Source organism: Hemiscyllium ocellatum, chromosome 13 (genome assembly GCF_020745735.1).
Source record: "Hemiscyllium ocellatum isolate sHemOce1 chromosome 13, sHemOce1.pat.X.cur, whole genome shotgun sequence".
Taxonomy (NCBI): domain Eukaryota; kingdom Metazoa; phylum Chordata; class Chondrichthyes; order Orectolobiformes; family Hemiscylliidae; genus Hemiscyllium; species Hemiscyllium ocellatum.
In genome coordinates, this window is record NC_083413.1 from 25,655,652 (window position 1) to 25,680,480 (window position 24,829).

At 40.3% G+C, this 24,829-nt stretch overlaps 1 protein-coding gene across 4 annotated transcripts in view; it reads right to left on the bottom strand.

Moving 5' to 3' along the window:
• Positions 1-5,867: 5,867 nt before the first annotated feature.
• The window catches only part of tp63 (tumor protein p63), a 108,331-nt gene continuing 89,369 nt past the window's right edge, over positions 5,868-24,829 (bottom strand). For 2 of the 4 annotated variants that reach the window (XM_060834651.1, XM_060834650.1), the window contains exons 9-12: positions 15,754-15,905; positions 15,097-15,238; positions 10,345-10,438; positions 5,868-9,230 (exon numbers count right to left, since the gene is read on the bottom strand). In XM_060834651.1, the coding sequence (XP_060690634.1) occupies positions 8,934-9,230; positions 10,345-10,438; positions 15,097-15,238; positions 15,754-15,905 (685 nt within the window). In that variant the 3' untranslated portion in view covers positions 5,868-8,933. Of the gene's footprint in view, positions 9,231-10,344; positions 10,439-15,089; positions 15,239-15,753; positions 15,906-23,218; positions 23,510-24,829 lie in introns of those variants that run through there. The other 2 variants (XM_060834652.1, XM_060834653.1) reach the window with 2 other exon arrangements.

The following is a 24,829-nucleotide window of genomic DNA, read 5'->3' on the forward strand; positions in this document are numbered from 1 at the left end:
AATACCCTCAGACTGTGATGAAATTAAAAAGCAGTATTACGTACCAGTTGGTTTGCTATAGTGATCTGATCTCTGCCTCTGCTGACATGTTTCTGGCAGCCATTTATGATATTACTTGATTTAGGTTAAGCATTTCTGGCACCATGCCATTATCTGGGAAGCTTGACTTGTTCAATCCTGCCAAAGACTGGGCCCAGTATGTGGAAAGAATTAGTTATTTTTTTCAGGCAAATGACATCAGGGAGATGAAAAGCAACAAGTCTCCTGCCAGATGGTGGACCCTCAGCTTTTTTGGTTATTAGGAATCTAACTTTTCCCAAGGCAGCAGGAATTGATGGATACTGGTAAGGAATTTTATGATGTTAAGTCTCCTCTAGTTCTGAGATGCTATTGGTTTTATTCAGCAAATGAAGAGCCAGGGAATCCATTTTGGAATTTTTGACAGGGTTAAGATGACTGGCAGAGGCATGTGACTTTGGTTTAACTGTTAATGAAATGCTGAGTGACCTGTTGAGATTAATGATGTATCCGTGCAAAAGCACCCACTAGTTGAAGGCCAACTGGACTTCAAACAGGCACTAAACTGCCTTTAATCCCCAGAAAATGCAGCAAGTGCAAGATATTCCAATGCAAGTGATACTGTCGCCAGTCTTGATAGAGCTTAGGGCAACACCACTTGAGCGAACCTAATTGCATAGTGTCTCTTGGGACAAACCCTGAACAGAGGAACTCTAGGTCAGTCCACAGCCAAACCCCAAAACAAAGTCAAGCCTCAACCAAATGGTTAAAATTTTCCTCAGAATCTGGGCCAGCAAGCCATTGTAATTTCTGCCAGTATGTGGAATCGAGACAACAAAAGAGTCCCATTGGACCTAAATTAAATAAGAGAACTCATAAGTCAGTATCCAAGAGAATGCACACCCTGAAATTTCCACCTAGATCTGGTTTAGAACAGTTAAATTATTTAGCAAAATTCAAATCAGAAGCAATCAAAATAATTGTCTGGTTAAATGGTCACCTAGTTGTAATGGAGGTCGATACCAGCACAGCTGTTACAGTAATTGCAGAACCAGTTTTTTAAAACAAAATTCATTGTGGACTTCAACCCTTAAGTTTGCACAAGACCTCGGCTAGACTGAAAACCTGTACCGGGCAACCTTTACAGATTAAGGTACTACTTTGATTCTGGTGTGATTATAATGGACTTGAGCATGATGGAGCAAAATTGGTTGAGAAAAATTCAACCTGATTGGCTCAACATTTTTCAACAGAAAACAGAAAGTGAAGTCGTAAATAAATACCTGTAAGTTTTTCAGGAGATTCTAGGGACTGTCAAAGGAGCAAGGCCGCCTTGCATGTTGACCAGGAAGCAATTCCATGATTCTGCAAGGAGGATTTATACGCAAAGTGGCAGATGGGTTGTCCTTCATGAAGCTGGACATGAGTCATGCTTACTTGCAATGGCGGTTAGACAAGGATTCCCAGAAGTACACTTTTATTATTACAGACCCTATGGCTATTAATTGTAGAGACTGCCATCTGTGGTATGATCAGCCTGTGCCACTTTTCAGCAAACAATGGGAGGTGTATCCCAGGTTACCATTTATGTCCATTGATGTTTTTCCCAGTTAAGCCTTAGAAAGGAAAAATGTGGGTCCAGGCACCTCAAGTGACATACTCAAGCTACAGAGTCAACAAGACCAGGTTACACTTGTTGGAAGTTAAAATGATAATGATCAAAAATGCCTCAGCTCCCACATCTGTGCCAGAACTTCAGTCTTTCCTTCAGCTGGTAAATTATTACAGATCACTTCCATCCCAGCACCTTTGCATCAACTCTTTAAAAAGGGTCAGCTTTGAAATGGTCATATAGCCAAGTCATTGCTTTCAGGGAAGTGAAGAAATAGTTATCATCCTTTAAGGTGTTGGCATACTATGACTTCAAACAAGATCTGGTGTTGACATGCAATGTCTCCCCATACATCATTGGGGTCATATTAAATCATAGGTTGCCCAGTGGAGAGGAATGCCAAATAGTGTATGTTTCCAGGACTTTGGCTCATGCCAAATATGCCCACAGAAGGAAGGCTTGGTGGTCATATTTGGTGTCAAAGTTCCACCAATACCTTTAAAGACGTAAATTTGTAATAATAGTGGACCACAAACCCGAGCGAGATCTACTTAAAGAGGACAAGACAGCACCGACCCTAACTTCAGGCCGAATTCAGCGGTGGGCTCTAAAGCTAAGTGCATATCATTATAAGGAAGGAGCAAATTATTGAAGATGTTGGAATGTGTCCTGAAAACAACAAATGCTGGAGATCACAGTGGGTCAGACAACATCGAAGCAATCATTGAGTCGCGATGACTCCTTGTCAGAGCTGAATCATTTGTTCTCAGTGCGTATCATTATAAGTTGGAACACTGTCCAGGAGGCCAAGTAGAAAATATGGATATATTGAACTGCCTCCCACTGGCAAATACACCACTAGTGGTATTGCTTACTGGAAGAGTCCACAGCGGTTTTAAGTTTTCAGACTTCCAGTCACAGCTGTAAATATATAAGGTTTGGACACAGAGAGGCAGTCCCGGCAAAACTAAAACAGCTGGCGGCGATGGCAGAAACCAGAATTGAAACCCTTCTGGACCTGGAGAGATCAGATCACAGGACAGGACAGCAGATTATTATGGGGTGCAAGAGTGACTGCCCAGAGTAATCGCTTTCAGATGCTGGCTGAACTCCACCACGGTCATCCGGGGGTTTGAAAAATGAAAATGCTGGTAAGAAGGTGAGTCTATTGGCCACAAATAGATGCCTTGGAGACAAAAATAACTGCCAACAGCTCCAGCACAGTCGTGGGAATGGCCCTGGACTCGGTTACATGTCGATTATGCTCGTCCTTTCATGGGCTCAATGCATTTAGTCATTGTGGATGCCCAAAGTGGCTGGGTGCACAGTGCATAGAGTTCATTTTGTCAAACACAGGATGATGCTAGAAAAACTGCACACATCTTTTGCAATACACGGACTCCTGTGTTGGTCACAGGTTACAGGCCATCACTTACCAGCAGGGAATTTGAGTATTTCTTATATGTTGAATATCATTCAACTTTAAGGATTGCCCCCTATCATCCATTATTCAATGGTCTGGCAGAAACAGCAGTCCAAACTTTGAAGGGAAACTTGGGGAAATAGCCTACAGCTTCAGAGTTAGGGATAGCTCAAGAGGATTTGCCAATAGCTAGAATACTCTGCACCAGGTTAAAGGGAAACTTCCTTCGAGGGAGGAATGCTAATGAGAGCGGTTTTTTTCAGGGGATGAAATTTGGTGTAGGAACTATGGGAATGGCCCTGCAGAGGTAAGACACATGGTCAATGCAAGCAGTGATGTAGAAAGAATAAATAATAGTGTGACGGTTCTGAAGGAGTATGTGGACCATTTGAAAGCTGCAAACTCACAATTGGCACGAGAGGAAAACATGCTTGGCTTCTCAACAGCTCTGGAACTTGCAGGTTATCCCTCTCCACCAAGCCCTGAAGATACCTCAATGTGAGATGGACACGGTGCATGTTGTTGCCTTGATGCCTTTGCCGCCTGAAGAGGAGAATGGATTGCTTCAGCCACAAGAGATGAGCTACTGTGCATTACATTCTGCCATTTTCAGACACAGAGTGGAAGAACCTGACCTGGTGCTAAAACATTCCAGGAGGAAGAGGGATGTAATGATTGAAATGAGGTCAGCCAGATCAACCTCACAGAATGAGCTCCCTGATTAGGGCGGTTACCCTGGCCGACAAAGAAATAGGTGTATCAGAGGTTCTGTTCACTCGGAGAGCTTACGCTGAGGAAGTTAGCAATGCCAAGGGCTCTCCACTTGTGAAGCAAACATGAGTTGGTGACAGGACACTGGCCTCTGTAGAGTTATTTCATGAATGTTTGGGAAAATGAATGGGTTATTGAAGCTGGCTTGTCCTTGTCATATGTGCTTTAGTTCTTTAGCATGCATGAGCCATTAAACTCACCACCTGAAACAAGAACGACTCCACCACATTTACCCAGCTTCTTGTCCTGTATCATTGTCATGGGCTTGGAGTCATACAGTACAGAAACAGACCCTTTCCTCCATGCCGACTGTAATCCCAAATTAGAACCAGTCCTATCTGCCTGCAAACACTACTTATTCATGTACTTAACTAAATCTCTTTTGTAATAACTGAGAAATCTAGAAGTAAATCTAGAAATAAGCCTGAATCTCAGGCACAGCTGCAACATCCATGCTACTCTCAGTCCACCATTTTGGTCAATCACCATGATATCTTAATGCAGGCCAACAAGGAGGGAAATCATGTTGAACTAATTCATTAGAGTTCTTTGAAGAAGTAACAAGCAACTGAATGAAGTTGAGCTTGTGGATGTGCTGAAATTGAATTTTCAGAAGGAATTTCGTCAAGGGCCATGTTAAAGGTTACTACACAAGATCTTCATAGACCTTGCTTTACGCAATTGGCCACGTGCATAGCAATTCATGCTATTCATATATATATATATCAATAATATTCATACACTCTCCCACTTGACTCCACGTCGACTATCATCATGGACAGAAAATTCCAAGCCATTACCATTCCTAGCTTTAAAAAATTTCCCTATACCTCTCGCTCAAAAAAGTTTAACTTGGTATTTCCCAGTCTTTGTATCAACAAATAATGGTGAGAGTTTTGCCTTGATTGTCTATGCAAACATATCATAATCTTACACCTCAGTCCAATCTTTCCACAATCTCCGTTGCTCCAAGAACAAGCTCAACTCTACTAACCTACCCTTTTAGTTTGTTTGTCCTATATTTAAGATTTTAAAATGTTGCACATGTGCAGTGCGCACTGTGGTCCAATCCGTCAGTACCCACTTTTAATTCCTACAAGTTCGCCACGTCAAAAGAGTCCCTTAATTTCTACTAGCTGACCCTTCTCAGAAACTGGGCTCAATCAAGCATAACCTCCCTGCTTTTGTTTTCAGTGTACAGTCACTTATGAAACCCTTGATACAAATTCTTGATACATCTTACCATCTTCAATGATCGATGGAATTATTTGTTTATTTTTGGGGATGAGGGTATCCCTAGCTAGGGTCAGCATATATTATCCAGAGGGCAGTTAAGAGTCAACCACTTTGCTGTGGGTTTGGAGTCACATGTAGGGCAGACCAGGTGAGGATGGCAGTTTTCCTTCCTTAATCTACCATCTGCTGTGGTGGGATCTGAATTTGGGTCCTCAGAATATTACTGGTATGCTAATCAAGAGATCTAAGTGATAATACCACTCATACATCACCTCCCCTATGTACTAGTAGGTCCCTCTGTCCCTACATACTCTTTAGAACTGGGCTATTAAATCTAAATTCCCTCTATGTAACCCTTCTACCAAACATGCATCACTTCATAACTTCTCAGTATTATACTCTTGGTGCCTGTTACCTGCAATCTGTCCTGCTGTAGATAATTCGTATCATCCTCATTGTTTACCACTCTTCCCAGCTTGTTTTAGTTGTAATCTTTTCAGAAGGATAGTACTTCTGCCAGTCCTGACTAAGTTCTACACTAATTATAACTAAGTAATCGACTGGGAAAGGAGGTTGTCACGAGCTGTGAACTGGGACACTCTGCCATGTACTGTACAGTGTCTGAATCAAACAGCTCAAAGCCAAACAACACAGTTTTTATAACTAACAAGGCACTCTTGCCCCAACAATTAGGGTGCACACCTTGCACAGTCTCACATACTGATGTTCACAATAAGGAAGCTTTTGGGTGAATGACAGAAAATGTTATTAGATCAAAATTCAAATGATACTCAAGGGAACCAGGACTCTTGAGAAACTTTTAATTGGATGCTTAATACTGGAAAAAAAAGGAATGTGGTGGTAGTTTATACAGAAGGAACTCTACAGTGCATCAAATCCAACACGCAGCAGATTTACACTTTACTGAAACACAAGTATTGATTCCAAATAGTACAAATCTGCCAGCATCCTGATCTGCTACCCACTCCTCTCTGATTACTGTGGTCACGAGTACAGTTTATTCAGTGAAATACCAAACAAAAATCGATACCCCCATATATAAGCCCTGGATATTATCATTTTGCAAGCATACTGTGCTGATCTGTACAGTGCTAATGTGACACTGGGCTCTGCATTTATTCAGCCACGAATTGTAATAATTGAGTGAGTGCTGAGCCTGGCCAGTGTTGGTGAGTGCACAGTTTGACAAAGTTACATGATTTATACCACCTTAGACATTACATATATATATATTTATTTCTAAAAAAGATTGACAAAATGCTCCAATGTATATATATACAGCAACATGAAATGAAAACTGACCAACTATTTTATGACTGTTATCCTACTACAGACAAACTCCCATTTAAAATTTTAGACACATGCCTTTTTAACACCTGCACAATCAAAGCCACAACATTTGTTTTTGTAGAGACTTTTTTTGTTCTTTTTCTCTCAAAATACAGTCCAAAAATATTTTTGGGAAAACCTATAGACATCTCCAGCAGTGCTCTGTTTTTGTGATCATATCGGAAAGGGAGTTGTGAAAGTCACCGTGGGGCAGGCACACTCAATGGCTTGTTATCTGTGACATGAATTCCTCTTCTCCTTCCAATCCTGTGTAAGGCTCAAACAATTCCAGCAGGTCAGACTGGTCTAGAAGAGTAAGGTCACAGGATGAGCACCGGTGGGTTATTTGATCATTGTGTATTGGAGGGATAAGAAAGAAGAGAGGATAAACATGGGCTTCTGTACAGGAACAACTCTGCAAGGATTACCCTGATATTTCGAAATTGTTTTTGAAGTGCAATAAAATTGAAGGATGCAAAGAGAGGGATAAAAAGAAGTAAAAGTGTCTCTACATTTCTGATTGCGGCTACCAAACCCTAATTCACAGTTTGCGAGGAATTTCAATGACATGAATCACCTCAGCCATTAGCACCAAGCTGTTTGGAGTTCACCTGCAGGACAGCCTTAGTCACTGTAGCAAAATACCAAGAGATGAATATAAAACAAAATATTGAAATCTAGGACTCATATGAAACGGATACAGTAACACAAAGGCTACCCTAGAACCAGATTCAAGTAGAGAAACAGAATGCTGCAGCGTGTTAAAGTCATGGTACAAGTGGTGCTTTCAGTCAAATTTAAATTCCTCCCACTTTTCCCCCACTCCCTTCCACCAAACAAAAAGCTGTCTGGGCTGGTTTATAAGGCTTCTTTAACTGGGTGACAATGGTACAAACCGATAGTCACAGCCTGCTTTTCCATTTAGAGCCCATTTATCAAGCCGCTACTCTGCGGATCAGTTTACCAGCTCTTAATCACTAAATTTAATAATGTAATTTTAACAATCAGGTGTCTCAGTATCATATATATGAAATGAACTCTACACTGACATTTAAGCAACAGATATCAGTGAGACAGTAAGAATGGTGCATATTACAAAGATCCTAAACATCTCATCTGTGTCACAAGGCAGTACACATCTTTCTTTCCTGTAAAATTTTTGAATTTTCTTACAAGGATCCTATTGTTATTAGTGAAAACTGGAAAGTCTGAAGAGAAGGGAATTCTTTTACAATTGTGAACCTAATTAGGGATAAACCCAAAAAGTTGCTTCTGCTCCAGACTGAAGGCAGTGTCCCATGCAACTGAGATTGCTGAATGGTCTCTCCCTATCCTGAGGAGGAGATGAAACCTAACCAAATCTAGCAGTCCCGCAGAACTGGCAAGCACCACCAGGATCACTACTTTCACACCATGTAACATCCTGCAAATGAAATGCAAAGTTGAGGTGAATCGCAATATAAAACTCTGGAACATTATAAAATTTGGTATCAGTGATCGCCATGAAGCTTTTTTTCCCCTTTGCCCCTTTAAATTTAAAGCAAATCTCAGAATATAATTATCAATCAAGGCTGCGTTCACGAGCTAACACATCACAGCTTGTAAGTGAAAGGGTTCATATCCCAACTCTAGCTAACTGTCAGCTGCATTCATTCAGTAGGTGACATATGGTTTCAATGATCCAGGACATGTCAGCACCAGGAGATCACATTTGGAGTTCTAAGTGAGTTGACAATACGCCCAGTCATAATCATAATTCACTATTGGAAGAGACATACCACTCAGCTACCTCGACGCATTGCAGGTGAGCAGGAACAGGAAAATGCCAAAGACACAAAACTATTTTTGCAGAACTGAATCTCAGTAAGGGCTCTTTGACCCATTTCCAGGAGTTGAATTCATGTGGTAGACTGAATGGTTGCACATTGGTGCTCTGTCACCGTCAAAAAAAAACAAATAACACTAACTGCTCCTCTCCTCACAGAGGTTGCCAGCCACTGTTCTAGTGCCTGTAAGTACTTTTACAGCACTTCTGGCCTCAGCCCAGGCAGTGAAATATTAAGTTCATTTTTGAAGTGCAAGATAACCAAGGATAGAGTGTGAGGATGGAGGCCCAGCAACTCCATTCAATCTGCCTTCCTCACTTGCACGTTCACTCTGTACTTACTTGTACACCTTTATGCAGTTGTAGTTTTGATGCATGAACAATACCATTGATTAGAATGACCCTCTTTACACAGGAAGAGATGTATAAATATGGCAGTTACAAATCCCACATAGCCCCTCAAGCACCCTATAAGCTTTGATACAGCTACCATATATGGGCAGTTGGGCTTAAGACAACAAAAAAAGTAAAATAAAGACAAATTAAAGTTGGATAAGTGCAACCAATTTGAATACGAGTAAGAATACTCAAAGTATAGATACTTTGTTCTGACAGTGTCCCCTCGTATTGTTGTCATCAGTAGATATGTTTGGAACAATGTCTTTTGTGGTTTGGTATGGTTGTTGCTCCAGACCACTTCACTCCCCTTCCTCCTTGATCCGCTGCTTGCTGCGGCGTCCATCCACGTCAAACCCAAAATCATTCCAATCATCGCGGGGAGGGAAGGAGATGGTCTGGCGCAGGGTGAAACGGACAGCATCAATTACCCGTTCACCGCGTGTCTCATTCTGGGAGCCCATACTGGCAGTAGAGGCACTGCTTGTATTTCGCAGTAGTTGGGGAGGAGTTGAGAAGTCAAGGGACTGTCTGTGATCCAGTATTCCTTTCCAGATGGCATGTCGGTATTGCTCAGGAATCTTGAGGCTGATGAGATCCTGACAAAAAAAAATTTAAAAAAGGATTTTGGTCACAGAGCCAGCAAATCACTGATCATTCTTATGTGTTCACACTGCTGAAACAGAACTTCAAAAGCACAGACTGGAAACTTGGCAGAATGACCTCCAAGACTTTCCATTTATTGCTTTCAACTGGGAGAACAAATTTATTAAATTATTCCTTTAAAAAAAATGCAAAACTTCAGACTTTGAGAAAAACCATTCTTTTATTGACTTTAATGATGCTGTTCATCATTTAACTCTAGATATCCTGAACAAAACCATACCATTCAGGACTGTCCTCCTTTCCTTAAAAGGATAGTGAATTAGTTGGGTTTTCACGAGAACCCAACATCTTTATACTCACCTTTATTAACACCACAAATGATCTCACTAATTAAATTTAGTTTCACAACTTTTCATGATGAGTCTTGAGCAGTGACAGCTCCTTTACAATAAGCACTGTATCACAAACCACACACCTAGCAATTAACTTAAGGGACCGGGAAACACCTAATCCTTCTGACATTTTTCCTTAGTATTTCCATCATTTTCCATTTCCATTCTCTCAGAAACACCTGCTTTAATCACTGGGACAAAGCCTTTACAACCAAGGAATAAATTAAAAGACAAATATTGTCTACCTCTTTCAAGGGGAACTAAAATCAGAAGAGCAGATTTTCCTGTTTCTGGTCCAGTTTTGGTAAGTGCGAGAGAGATTCAGTGAACATAATTGTTGTCCATTCATTTAAAGAGGTTAGATCTGTATTCACCTTCCTCAAGTTGCAGATATAGGGAAGTGTGTGTGACTTTAAGGCTTAATTAAATATCTGTATTATCTTTTCATTCAAATTTCATGGTACTGAGGACTGAATAATAAGATCATCTGTCATACTGATTGAGTTAAAAATTAGCCAAGACACCAGGAAGCACTCCACTGCTCATGCCCAAAATAGTGCCCTGGGATGTGGTATATTCAACTGAGGTTTAACATCTCCTCTGCAAAACATATTGAACATGTTTTGGTTTTTCCATCTAGTGTGATGGTTTTACTAAAGAGATGAGGGAAATTTGCAGGGATCAGGGACCCGAGTGGGAAGTGGAAACGACTTACATCCATGGTAAAATGCTCGATCTGGTAAACGTTCATCAATCCCTGGGTGGTGAAATACTCCAAACACGACGCACAGCCGGCTCTCGTCAGAAAGCTGCAAACAGAGGGAATGAACAGTCAGTGCTGTATTTTGCTCAAGATCACAACTTCCTCAAACAACAAGCAGATGCACACCAAGTAACAGAAAATTTTATGCAATTATGACACAAACAAATCAGCAATAAAACAATTTCTGTAAACCCACACAAAGAACAGTGTGTGAATAATAAGATTATCTGTCATAATGATGGAGTTAAAAGTTAGCCAAGACACCAGGAAGCACTCCACTGCTCATGCCCAAAATAGTGCCCTGGGATGTGGTACACTCAACTGAGGTTTAACATCTCCTCTGCAAAACAACACCTATGATAATATAGCAGTAATGCATTGGGTCAATAAAAAGTTTTTTTAAAAATTATTTAATGAGATGTGGGCATTGACTTGGTTCGAATTTACTGCCTATCACTAATGCGCCTGTGGTGGTGGAGATGGGCTGTCTTTTGAATAGCTGAATTGTTTGGGGTGTAGGGATACCCACAGTGATGTCAGGGAGGCGGGGGGGGGGGGGGGTTCCAGATTTTTGACCCGGTGAAGTGAAAGAAAAGTCACATAGTTCTACGTCTGCATGATATGAGACTTGGAAAGTAATTTGCAGGCACTGGTGTAACCATGTATTGGCTGACCTTGCGATTCTGGTAAAGGTTGAGAGTTTGGAAGGTGCTGTTAGAGGAGCCTTGATTTGTAGCAATGATTTTTGAAGATGGTACACACTACTGCCCCTGCAGGTCAGTGGTGAAGAGTGCAAGAATTGAAGGTGTTAGATCAAGGGCAAATCAAACCAAGGTCCAGAACAAAGGGATTTTCTTGGGATAGGTAGTGGGCCATTTTGGACTAAGATGAGAAATTCCTTCACTCAATGGGAAAGAACAGAAGTATAGTGTCCAGGCGTCTCCTATTTTCCATGTTTCCCAGGGGATTACTTTGTACTGGATGACAAAAGCTCATGAGTGCTATTGGAGTTGTACCCATCCAAGGTAATGGCAAGTATTCTATCACACTCCGGACCTGATTAGATTAGATTCCCTATAGTGCGGAAACAGGCCCTTCGGCCCAACAAGTCGATACCGACCATCTGAAGAGTAACCCAGACCAATTCTCCTACTCCCTACTAATGCACCTGTCATTATGGGCAATTTAGCATGACCAATTCACCTGACCTGCATATCTTTGGATTATGGAAGGAAACTGGAGCACCCGGAGGAAACCCAGGCAGATATGGGGAGAATGTCTGTATGGAGTTTGCACAATCCCCTGAGGCTGGAATTGAACCCAGGTCCTTGGCACTGCAAGGCAGCAGTGCAAACCACTGAACCACCCTGTGCCATCTAGATGTTGGACAGGCTTTGGGGAGTCAGGGAGGGAGTTATGTGTCACAGTATTCACAACCTCTGACCTTTGCTTGTAGCCATAGTATTTAAATGGCTAGTTCTGGTCAATGATAGCCTCGTAGATGTTGATGGTATGGGACTTAGTAAGGCAATGCCTTTGAATGTGAACAGGTGATAGTGACCATCTCCAACAAGAGAGAATCTAACTATCAGAAACTTTTGTGGCACAAGTATAACTTGCTAATCATGAATCCAAGCAAGAATATGGTCTGTGGCTTATTGCATTTAGACATGGATCTCCAGTACCTGAGGTGTTATGAATAGTCCTGATTAGTGAATGCATTTCTGACCTTATGATGGAGAGAAGGTCATTGATGAAGCAGCTGAAGACATTTGGGCCTAGAAAATGACCCTGAGCAACTCCTGCAGAGATGTCCTGGAGCTGGGTCTCTGAATTACTGGGGGATGTGGTGGTGCAGTGGTTATGTCAATGCACCAGGGCCTAATATTCTGGGACATGGATTCAATTGTAGATGGCAAAATTTGAATTCAATAACAATCTAGAATGAAAAAAAAATTTAATGACCATGTAACCACTGTCACTCTCGTGGTTGTAAAAACCCTTTCTTGTTTACTTATGTAAACACTCTTGTAAAAACCTTTTCTGGTTTACTTATGTGGGAAGGCAATCTGCTGTCCTTTGTTTTGGAGTGGAGGTTGAATTCACATTCTTTCAATTCCGAGGCAGGGAAGCAGCATGCTACGCCACGCTGGGACAACTCAGTGTGTGAGTGTGAGTGTGAGTGTGAGTGTGTGTGTGAGTGTGTGTGTGAGTGTGTGATTGCTTCATTCTTCCTTTCCCTCAGTGAAGGAGTAATTGGGACTATAAAGTAACTCTGTCCAACCCAGTAATTCTGCAGCTTCCTAATCTGTACCGACCATTCCTGCACCCTTCCCTCAAAACCTTCCTGCAAAGAACAAACATGCGCAGTTGAAATTGTAAAGACCCCTGTAAGTAGTCAAGGATTTTTCACGACTTGGAGAATTTGAAATTGGTTCATTTACAGTGGAATTTCTCTTTAGACTCAATTCACCCAAACTGGCGTTAGTCATGAACAGGCTGTAACTTTAAAGGAATAGGAATAATTGGGAAAGTTAAATCAAAATAGCTCAAAGAATATTATTTCATAAAATAAATATCTTTGGAATGTGAAATTGAGGGGTTGATTTGTGCATTATGGTAGGGATGGATGTGATCTCTGGAGACTTAAATAGGATGAGACTTGTTTATGCCTTAAAGACATATTTTGCTGACTTATGATTCATTCAATACTGGGGCAAGAGCAGTGAGAACAGATGGAGCGTCAAAGGTTGAGGGGTGATCCTACAGAGGTTTATAACATCCCGAGGTGATGGATGGAGTGAATAGTCAAGGCGTTTTTTCCCCCCCCCCGGGTAGGGAAGCCCAAACTTCAGGGCATAGTTTTAGTGTGAGGGGATGATGCATGAATGGAATGAGCTGCTAGAGGAAATGGAAGTGGATACAATTACAACATTTAAAAAGCATCTGGATGGGTACATGAATAGGAATGGTTTAGAGGGATATGGACCAAATACTGGCAAATGAGACAGTTTAGGATATCTGGTCGGCATGGACTAAAGGATCTATTTCCATGTTGTGTCTCACTATAACTCTAGGTGGGGCTCAGAATTCAAGGAAAGCCAATCAATGGGTGAAGAAATGGATTTCATATTGTTTTCTTCCCATTACTCTTTGCAAATAACCATATTTTCTCCAGCAGTTTATTTCAGAGCCTAATAACTTGATGATCTATCTTCATGACTTAAGTTTCTTATATCTGAATCCATTCTTAAACATCTTCTGTCATGCCTTCATATTCTTCCTGAAATGCGGTGTCTAGAACAGAACGCAGTACTCCACCTGAGGCTGAATTACTGCCTTATACAAGTTCAACATACCCTTGGTGCTCTTATAATCTATGGTCCCATTTAGGAAATACAGGAAATTAACCATTCTTTCAAACTACATTTAACAACTTCAGTTCATTAACATTCAGGTCCCTCTGCTCCTGCACTCCCCTACAGAAATGTATCCTTTATTTTATACTGTTTGTCCAAGACTTGCTTATCACCTTTTACTTCTCTGCATTGAACTTCATCTGCCACCTATCTGCCCAATCCAATGTGTCTACATCCTTTGGAAGTTGACACCATCCTCCTCACAGTTTATAATGATTCCAACATTTACAGTAATTCCAAAATTGGTTTGTTTTGAAATTGTGTCCTGTAGGTATAGATCATCAATACAGATCATGAAAAGTAAAGATCTCAACATTGATTCCCGGGAAATTCAATACAAAGCTTACCCTAGTCTGAATAACATCCAATAACCATTACCCGGTTTCTGGTCACTCAGTAAATCTATGTTGCTAATGTCCCTTTTATTCCATTTGCTCAAGTCTGTTGTATAGCAACATACCAAATACTCTCTGCAAGTTCCTGTACACTACATCAACACAGTTACCCATGTCAACCCTCTCTGTTACTACACCGTAAGAACTCCAGAAAGTTAGCTAAGATAGATTTTTCCTTAAAAAAATCCATGCTGGCTCTCCTTAATTACCTGCATTTATCATTGTGACTATTAATTTTTTCATAAATTATTGTTTCTATAAGTTTCCCAATCAAAGTTAAACCAGGTGGTCTATCATCGCCAGGCTCATCCTTACACTTTTTTGGACAAAGGCCTAATGTTTGCAATGCTCCAATCATCTGGCACCAGAGTCGAAACAAAACTAAAACATTGCGGCCAGTGCCCTGGCAATTTCCACTTTCACATCTCTCAATATTCTTGGATGCATCTCATTTGGTCCTGGTGCCTTGTCAACTAAGGGCAGACAGCCTGTCCAATACCATCTCCTTACCAATTTTAAACCTTTCAAGTGACTGAATTTAACCCTGGCCAGTGTTGAACTGGTTTATCTTGGCTCAGTGACCACATGTGGTGTGTGGTCTCCAGTTTGAATACCTTGCAAACTTAAGATTGTGGGCTTCTTGTTGAAGAAAATAATGGCTCGTTGCCAGTGAAAACTCAATATATTGTTGTTTATGACATAAACCTGAGCTGATCATAGCATAAAGTAAATCAGTTTTCAGATTTTACTGTGGGATTAATTCAATTTGTCAACAGATTGATGGCCTGAAATTTCATAAACAGGGAATGCTTCATGGCTCTATGAAAATGGTCCATTTTATGCAAACTAATTCTACAAAGAAAGTGAGTAATCTAATCACCACCTCTGACCTGGAGATGCTGTTGTCAGACGGGTAAGGCGGAGGCGGTGTGCAATGTGAAGTCGAAGCCATTGGTGAAGGCAATCCCTGCGTGGGACTCAACCCATTCATGTCACCATTCATCTGCATTGGAACATTCATCATCTGAGGAACTGAGGAAACAAAATAACTGATCAGAAACAGCCTTCATCAAGCTTCTAAGCAGCTTTATGCTCGAGATAACCCACCCACTCTCTATCCATTGCAGCCTCAACATTACACACTGTGCCTTATACAAAAAATGTGGCCTGGAGCAACGATGAGCAAATTAGTTCCGATCCCTGACAACCGGGAAACAACTTAGTTCAGGACCATTTAAAAATATGGAGTTGTTCATTTAAGACAGAAGTGAGGAGATGTTTTTTTGTTTCTCAGAGGGTCAAGAATCTTTGGAACTCTCTTCCTAACAAGGCAATGAAAGCAGAGTCTTTGAATATTTTCGGGTAGAAATAGATAGATATTGCTAATCAAAGGAACAAAAGTCCTACCTAATGATCAAGTATTGCAAATGAAGAAAGAAAGGCTGCGAGTGTTTAGCGAGAAGCATCATCCATCACACATACATGTGCCTAGGATGCAAGAGAGGAATCAGTAGTTTCTCCACATAAGAGAACAAACTGAATCTTACCCATACTTCCTGGGGGCATGGGGGCTTGTGTGAGTGCATTGCGCTGCGGACTGATGAGCTGGCTGACAGATGGCAACTTGTTCCCCATGGTGGCCATTTTATTCACCGGAGAGGGAGAGGGCCCAAAGGACTGCTGTGATTGCATCGATGGCCTGAAACAGAAATGGTAAAATGTAAACTTTGTTTGAAAATAACATTCACCAATTCCCCAAAATGCTATTATTATACATATCACCATCATACTAGCAAGTGCATCATTAGCAAAATGACAGCAATAAGGCGTTTTACTTGGCTCATTATGTCCATGTTGGTCCTTACTCCCACTGGAGCAATTCATCACGATTCCAATTCATGATTCAACCAAAAAACTACTAATATTCGTCATTACGATCCACTACTCTTAAATGCCAGGACTGATTTAACTTTACCAGGTCCACATAAGAACATTTTCTGCATTCTAAAATCCAACTGTAATGGAACTATTCCTTTACTCCTTCCCTTCAGAGTTTTAACACTAATCATGAGCCTCTGACAACTGATTCACTTCTCAATCCACCTTGAGAGTGGTCCACTCTGTCAGCACAATGCACAGCCCAAGATCATCTTTCTGATGAGAATTCAAATGCACCTTCTCTACCTGTGTATAGTATTGCTGTCATATTTAAAGGTGAGCTTGTAAATATATAAAGAAAACTGTGCATTTTATTAGTGTCTCAGAAATGCTCATAAAAAATTAAACCAGATGTCAGCAAACATGGCAACCATTTTGGAAACTTTCAGGGCTGAGATCAATTGAATCAATTTTAAGTGATGTTGCCTGGAATATAAATATCGGATCCAAGGGCTGTATACCCATGCTCCTCCTCTAAGTGCTATGGCATCACCACCCAAAGGGTGAACCATGGTACAATGTCTCAATAAAGACCGCATCTCTAGCACTGCAGGGCTCCCCTCATGGCTACAGCAACCATGCCAAGGACAGGGGTGAAAACTTGAAAACCTCTCAGACAGAAGCTCTAATGGAGGTTTCTAATCTTAAACTGAATCCAGAAACTCTTGCTACATTCAAACTTTTATTATATGGGGTAGGATTCTGCTGTAATATCCTTGACTTCAAGTCACATAGACACAGATGAAGAGACAATGAACCAGACTTTGCTGGGGGAAATGCATTCTAACAATTAGTCAACAGCTTCAGAAGAGATTTCTTCTGATGGCTGAAATATATACATAAATGCACTGAGTGTTTCTACATTACAAATTTTAGTAAATTTCCTGACCTCGCAATCATACTGAGTTCTATTTCAGCATTCCCCACAATGTTAACTGGTTTCCTTTCCAGATGAACCATTGCTCCCCTTTATACATTCTCCAAAAAATACTAGCTCCTCAGAAATGTGGAGCTGCCCCAAAAAACACCAAAGAGACACATCACACATACTCCAGTCGCTAGATTTATTGAAAGGATCAGTACAGATATCAGCATCAATCCAGAATGTACACAATTACCCCATACTGAAAACCATGGTCAAAAAGACCAGATAGAAAAAAAGCACATAACATTTTTATACAGGACCCTTTTCTGTCCAGCAGTAGCCCAGTGATACAATCTTTCAAGTTTTGATTCCTTAGCTGTCCCAACCAGGAAAATGAAAAAGATTGCACATGACCAATGCAGAAGTTCAGACCAAGTTTCTCTGGAGCAACTCTGCTTTCAGTGCAAAGACTGAGAATTTTGCAAATAGCACTGCGCATAATTCTACCATTACATTTGGTGGTGGGAATCTTCAGGAACAAGAAAATGATATGCTGAAGGCTGCAAGATTTATTAGCCTCATTTTTAAAAAAAATTCTGTGGCTAAACCCTCTTTACTTTTATTTCATTTCCTTCTAACCCAGGAAATGAAAATGGATGCATGGGCACTGTAGGACAACTCTCCATTGGCTTTCATCCACATGAGGAAGCTCTGCACACAACAAAGATGGGTTCTGGATCAGATCCTGCAGAAAGTTTACTTGCTTATGGTGCTCTTGAATTGAAATGTTTAATGGGTAGAATTAGACAATATTCAACACAGCCTTCAAATGCTTGCATCTTTAACTGGTGCTGGTCAGACCTCTCTGTGGGGGATCCCTTGCAAATATCAAGACACTACTGAGGGTACTGACCTCAGAAGACAGCATTGACTATTCAATGAGTATTTGTTGCAGAAAATGCATAGGAAGAGCCTTTTGCTGTACCCTATTATCAAATCAATAAGCTAAAAAAAATTAATGAAATCTGGATCATAGAATTATTGTGTTCCTTGTATACCCATCCTCAGATAGACAGCAAACAAAAATCTCAAACTCATGCTGTGCTCCCGAATGCTCCCTAAGGAGCTAAACTCTCACCACAGTCGGATGGATTGATTGTCCTTTTAATGTGGAGAGTCCTGCACTTTGAATCTGAAATAATCAAATTAATATCTCATCACATCTCTGGAGATTCCTTAATATTGGATACTATAGGAAAAAATATATTGTGAAGATCACAGCCTCAGAAGCAAATCAGTACTAACAATAAATGATTACAATGAACCTATTTCATCCTAATGTGAAGATATCACTGAATAATATATTTCAGGGCAATAACAGACTAGATCAGGTGGGATCAGGGGTGGCGGGAGCTGAGAAATTAAAAGCCAATAAAGAATGCAGCCAACTGCTTGAGAACATCATCTATATTATGCATAAATTGAGACAAAATAAAATCAGTATGTACAATAAAACCAGAATTTCTGACACAAGGCCAGCTCATGTCACCTCATTTCACATAACATGATGAGACAGAAATAGTAACCCATTGCAAAATGACTCTCAGATAACAAGATGGAATTATGTCAATGGCAGAACCACGGTCCAAAGGAAATAGGGTGAAGTGTGATTACAAACTCTTACATTTCTGCTCTTCAGTAAACACTGAGGACAATCTGCTTGAGTATTTCATCAGGCAAGAATCACAAATGTGCCAAGTAGTTCAGTTCAGTGCAAGTGGTCCCAGTCTCCAGTACCAAGGTCCCCAACACTTGGATCCCTCACCACTGATGAAGAGAACAATATTGCTAACAAGCTACTGGAGGACACAATCACTTTTTAGACTCGTCATTTTTTAAAAATCAAAAATTTAACAACAAAGGTTCTACCCTGGACTCCTCAATTTTACCCCTTCTCCATTTTTCCAAGACAAGTAATTCATATTGGTGTATGATTTTACAGGTGCCTGTCCAAGTGACCATTTTTCACAGTACTGGATGGTTAGATTAGAAACAAAACAGTGTGATACTGCGTATAACTGGATCTGTGCATTTTAATCCAACTCATGATGATACAATGTATACCTGGATGTGCAGAAATCAATATGACTCAGTATAATACTTTGTGCATCTGTGTGGGTCAACATAATTAACTATTGTACGACACACAGATCTGTGTGGTTCAGTATAACCGAACACCATACTTTCCAATTCCTTGATGTCCAACTGTCATCCTAAATTGAGAGGGATTTACCTAAATTTACCATTTTCCTTTTTTTTTATTTGCAGAGAGCGGGTCCACTTGATAACATAAGTCAAAGTAGTAAGCCAATTCAACAATGCTGTGATTCCAAATTACAGGCCCACTCTATGATTACAATAGATTATATATGTCATTCTCGAAGGGTTGCTGAATTTTAACATCATGACATCTATAAAATGGGAATATCAACTTTTAAAAATCTCAATATAATTGAAAGGTTACTTCAATAGTCAGGATTTCAAAATTGACTGTATTAGATCAGAGGATTATATATTATAATTCAGCATAAGTGACAGGAAAAAGCTCAGAAAAAACCCAATACATCTTCCCTAGATTTGATTGAGTTACAGACTGCAGCACACTATTCATATTTCAATCTGGTATAATCTTTGAATTTTATTTAATTATCAAGCTTAACTGAAAAAAATCATTCTCTTCTGTTGCCCTGCAAACAACGTGCAAATATCAGCTACCTTTCTCACCAAAATGGGCAAAGAAAAAGCAGTTTCTGAAGAATTATAAGGCACAAAAAGATTGGGGTGCATTTGGTGCCTTTCCCTGTGTTGCGTCCCAATAACATGTTCTTTAACTGTGGGGCAGAAATCCAATATCAAAATACTAGATGCTTCAAGTTTTGTGTTTTCTCTTCTGACTATATTTTAAATAATTCAACAGGTCTGAAAACAGGGCCAGAAACCTATAAGATTTGTCTGGGTTCTTCTGTAGATATAATTTCATTCTTCCCATGGAGGAAAACACTTCTTTTTTGACCTAGCTCAATTATTAAATTCTTAGAACTTGAATTACAGACCATGTACTATGCAGAGTGATCATGGTACTGGGCTAGTGAGTCACAGGTCAAGAGTTCAAACTTCAGCCAGCAAATTCACTCATTTCTAGACTGGCAATTGAAAGATGAGAAAACAAAATGATGATCATAACTTGAAGAGTTACCATATAGGTGTCCTGAGAGTCACCAAGAGATACAGGAACACATATAGAAGCAGGTAGCTCAGTGGTTTGCACTGCTGCCTCTCAGTGCCAGGGACCTGAGTTCAATTCCAGCCTCAGGCGACTATCTGTGTGGAGTTTGCACATTCTCCCAATGTCGTCTTGGGTTTTCTCTGGGAGCTCCAGTTTCCTCCCACAATCCAAAGATGTGCAGGTTAGGTGAATTGGCCATTCTACATTGCCCATAGCATTCAGGGCTGTGTACATTAGGTGCATTAGTAAGGGGTAAATGTAGAATAGTTGGATAGGGGAATTGGTCTGGGTGGGTTACTCTTTGAAGGGTCAGTGTGGGCTTGTTGGGATTCAATGTAATTCTAAATCATGGAAATATGCAAAAATAACAGTGCTGTTATGATGATTTTAACTTCCTGAATATTGACTGGGCCTGAGACAGGGCAGAATTTGTTAGCTGTATCCAGGAGGATTTCTTGAAACAATATTTAAATAGTCCAAATAGGGAAGGGGACATGCTAGACCTTATGTTGGAGAATAAGGCTGACCAGGTGACTGAAGTTTCAGTGAGGGTGTATTTTGGGAACAGTGAACATAATTCCATAAGTTTAATGATAGTTATGGATAAGGATAAGACTGGTCCTCAGATGAAAGTGCAAAACTGGGGGAAGACTAATTATGACAGTATTAGACAGGAACAGAAGAAATAAGATAAGGGGTGACTAGTTGAAGTAAATCCACATCTGACATGTTGGAGTCTTTTAAAGGCCTGTTGATCAGAGTTCAGAACCAGCATGTTCCTGTCAGGAGGAAAGAGAAGGATAGCAAGAATTATTGAGTTTAGTCAAAAGGAAAATGGAAGTATATGTAAGGTTTGGGAAACTGAAAGCAGACAATGCACTTGAAGAATATAAAGGAAACAGGAAGGTACTTAAAAAGGAGATTAGGAGGACTATAAAGGGGTCATGAAATGTCCTTGGGATTAAAGAGACTGTTGAGAGCACTCAACGAAATAGGTGAAATCCTTAATAAGTACTTTGCATCATTGTTCACCAAGAACATGAATGATGGTAAGATTAGGGATATTCTAGAGTATGTTGAGAAGGTGGTGATGTTGAATGTCTTGAAAAACATTGAAGTAGATAAGTCTGCAGGGACAGATGAGATCAATCCCAGGATACTGAGGGAGGAGTGTCCTGGGTCCTTGACACAGATCTTTGAAACTTCTTTAGCACAGGCAAGGTCTCAGACTGGAAAATAGTCAATGTTGCTCTTTTGCTCAAAAAAAGGCAAAAGGCATAATACAGGAAATTATAGACTGGTGAACCTTATATCAGTGTTTAGGAAGTTTCTGGAGAAGATTCTTTGGGACAAGATTTACTTGCACTTGGAAAAATTAGAATTATTAGGAGCACAGCTTTAGGTGGGAGGAGATCCTGTCTCAAATTTAATTGAGTTTGTTGAGGATTATTGATGAGGACACAGTAGTGGATGTTGTCTATATAGACTTTACTAAAGGATATGTCAAGGTCCTCATGGTTAGTTTGTACAGAAAATTAAGTCACATGGGATCCAGACTGAGTTGATAAGTTGAATACAAAATTGGCATGGTCATAGAAGACAGAGGTTAGTTGTGGAGGAGTGCTTATCTGAGTGGAAATCAATGATGAGTGGTGTTCCGCAAGGATCGGTGCTAGGACCTCTGTTGTTTATCATATTTTTAAATGATTTAGATGAAAATGTAGGTGAACTAATCAGCAATTTTACAGACAACAAAATTTGGTGGTGCTGCAAATCATAAGGCAGACTTTTAAAGGATACAGCAAGATGTAGATCAATTGGAAAGTTGGGTGGAGAAATAACAGATCAAATTTAATCTGGACAAGTGTGGTGATGTTTTCAAGAGACCAAATGCAAGAGGAAACGATATAGTGAATAGCAGGCTTCTTTGGAGCATGAAATACAGAGGGATCTTGGCATGCAAGTTCATAGCTCCCTGAAAATGGCTACACAAGTGGGTGAGGTGGTAAAGACAGCATACAGCATGCTTGCCTTTGCTGGTCAAGGCACTGCGTATAAAAGCTGGAAGGTCATATTGCAGTTGTGTAAAACTTTGGTAAGGCCACACATTTATATTTTGATTATTAATTCTCACGTTCATAGTCAGAATGTTTATATAAATGTCACACTGCAATTCCATCTGTCCAACAATGTGGCATCTCCAATAGAAATGTGAACATGAACATCATGGAAAAGGTTCACAGAAAGCACAGGATGACGCAAGACTGCTAATTCAGTGATGTCGATGTATTTTAAAATAGTATTCTGCAATTGGCACTGTCAGCTTCTCTGGTTGAGGGAATACTCCACCTTGCAATGAAACATGACAGGTTAGGATCATGGCATATTTCAGGCAGCTTTAGTAAATCAAAGTGCAAAACATTTTCACCTCAAGAATCCCCTAACTTGCTTTGTGTTTTTAAATGGCTAATTTTCTTTAGAATATGGACCATGGTGACAAAGTAACAATCACTCCTTGTTGCACAATGGGATTAAAATGATAGTCAGACATGTACCTTTGAACGAATAATAAATACAATTAAGACCATAATATGTAGGAGCAGAAATTTAAATAGCAGCTTCCCTGGCTATTATTTGATGCCAGCCAGATTACAGACTGAATGAGTTTGATTTCACAACTTGGTAGTGGGATTCATACTCATGCCCTTGCTAATTGAGAATCAATACTTAATGATCACACATGTTCTACTGGGGAAGTGGTCATGGTGTGCAATGCGCTCACTGAAATGGAACTTAATGCCACATCAGATGGAGTGCTATAGAAATAATTGCTTACAAACTGCCTGTAACAAAGATATGAAATTGTGAAATCAGTAACAAGCGCTAACTGAAAGGCATCAGTAAATGCCAGGTGATCTCCTCTTGTAGCATTTGGGAAATGCAGGCCACTTCATAAATCCAACGAACACCAGGTTCTTGTGCCACTTGAAGTGGACTATGCATCCCTTTTGAACACCACCGATCGGTTCTTGGGTGTTTCCCCTTTTATAAATAATGGAAGGTTTGAGTTGTGCTCTCTTCGCTCCACCCCCCTCTTCCCAGGTTATGTAAGGTGTTCTCAGTCTGTACACAATCGGATGTTTTCTCCTTCATTAACAGTCTTTTGCCACAGTTTGACTCCAGGCGTTCGTTTTGAAAGCAGGCGTTCAGCAGACTGGAGAAAGGAACCGGAGAAAAAGACAGAGACAGAGAGAAAGAGAGAGAAAGAGAGAGAAAAAAATACAATAAGGATTGACAGATTTAACTCCTCGTCTTAGACTTTTCTGTCTTCATGATCATGACAATTTGTGGAAGAGGCTGTGGTTTTGAATAGATTTATTTGGGTTCAGAATTACTGAGCTCATATTAAAAGGGCATGATCAAACAGACAATCAAACTGGCAGCAGGAGTTAAAGAGGATCTATGCTTCTAAAATCTAATTCAGCCACTGATATCACTGTGCAAACCCCTCATTTCACTTGTTTGTGGCCCATAAGATGCTGTCAACTGAATCACTTGGTATCAGTCCCCCAATGCCAAGACCGTTAGATTATGGTTATCTATAAAGTTCTGGAAGTGAGCACCAGGTAAATCTTTTGTTGATGTACAACTTGTACTTGCAAATTTGACAGTCAAGGGCCTCAAATGCAGTCAAACAAAGACTCCATTTAAAGTGATTAAAGTGATGAGAATCTCATTGAATGAGGCAAGTGAACAGTCTCATGCTTAAAAATGTGTACAAATTAACATAAGGTCATGTGACTGGCAGGCTCAGGGAAAGAAATGGTGATAGGAGCTATCCACTTACTAGCACCATGAAGCAACCCGAGCTCACAGACTGCAGTAGTTAAAAGGTAAAGTAATCACCAGCATGAAATCAGGGGCTGGGCATTAAAGAAGGGCTTGTCACTCAGCCTCTGACATTTTTTTCTAAAAACAATTAAAATATTGAACAGGATCCATTAAGTGGATCCTGCAATACATCAGCAAATGGTGGCGTCTCTGTACAAACTTAATTTATCGCTACAATAATGAATCAGATCAATGCACCTGATGGATTACGGAATGTGATTCACAATATTGAGTAATTATGAAAGGAAAGGAGGTTGAGTCTTGTTTACTGAACTCTTTTCGATAGAGCACTGGGGAAACTATACATGACGTCCAGTTTTCTGGAATGACAAAATCTTCACCCAATTCTGTGGACCAGAAGGAAACAACTCAAAGCCACCAAATAATTCCAATCACATTAATTGTGCCTTCAGGCTGCTTTTAAAAGTACAGCCTGGTTTTTGAGTTGCTGGTGTATCTGGCACCTCACATACTGCTCACTTAACAGCAACTGACAGTGCAAGTTCCCAGCCTGTATGAAACTGCACTGGAACTGAGACTAGCAAGGGGACATCCTGCTCACAGATCCCTCTCAAGGTCCATTCTTTCTCTTTTGAATGTTATTGTATTCACTTTTAGGGGACAGGCTAGTCTTATGGAGAAA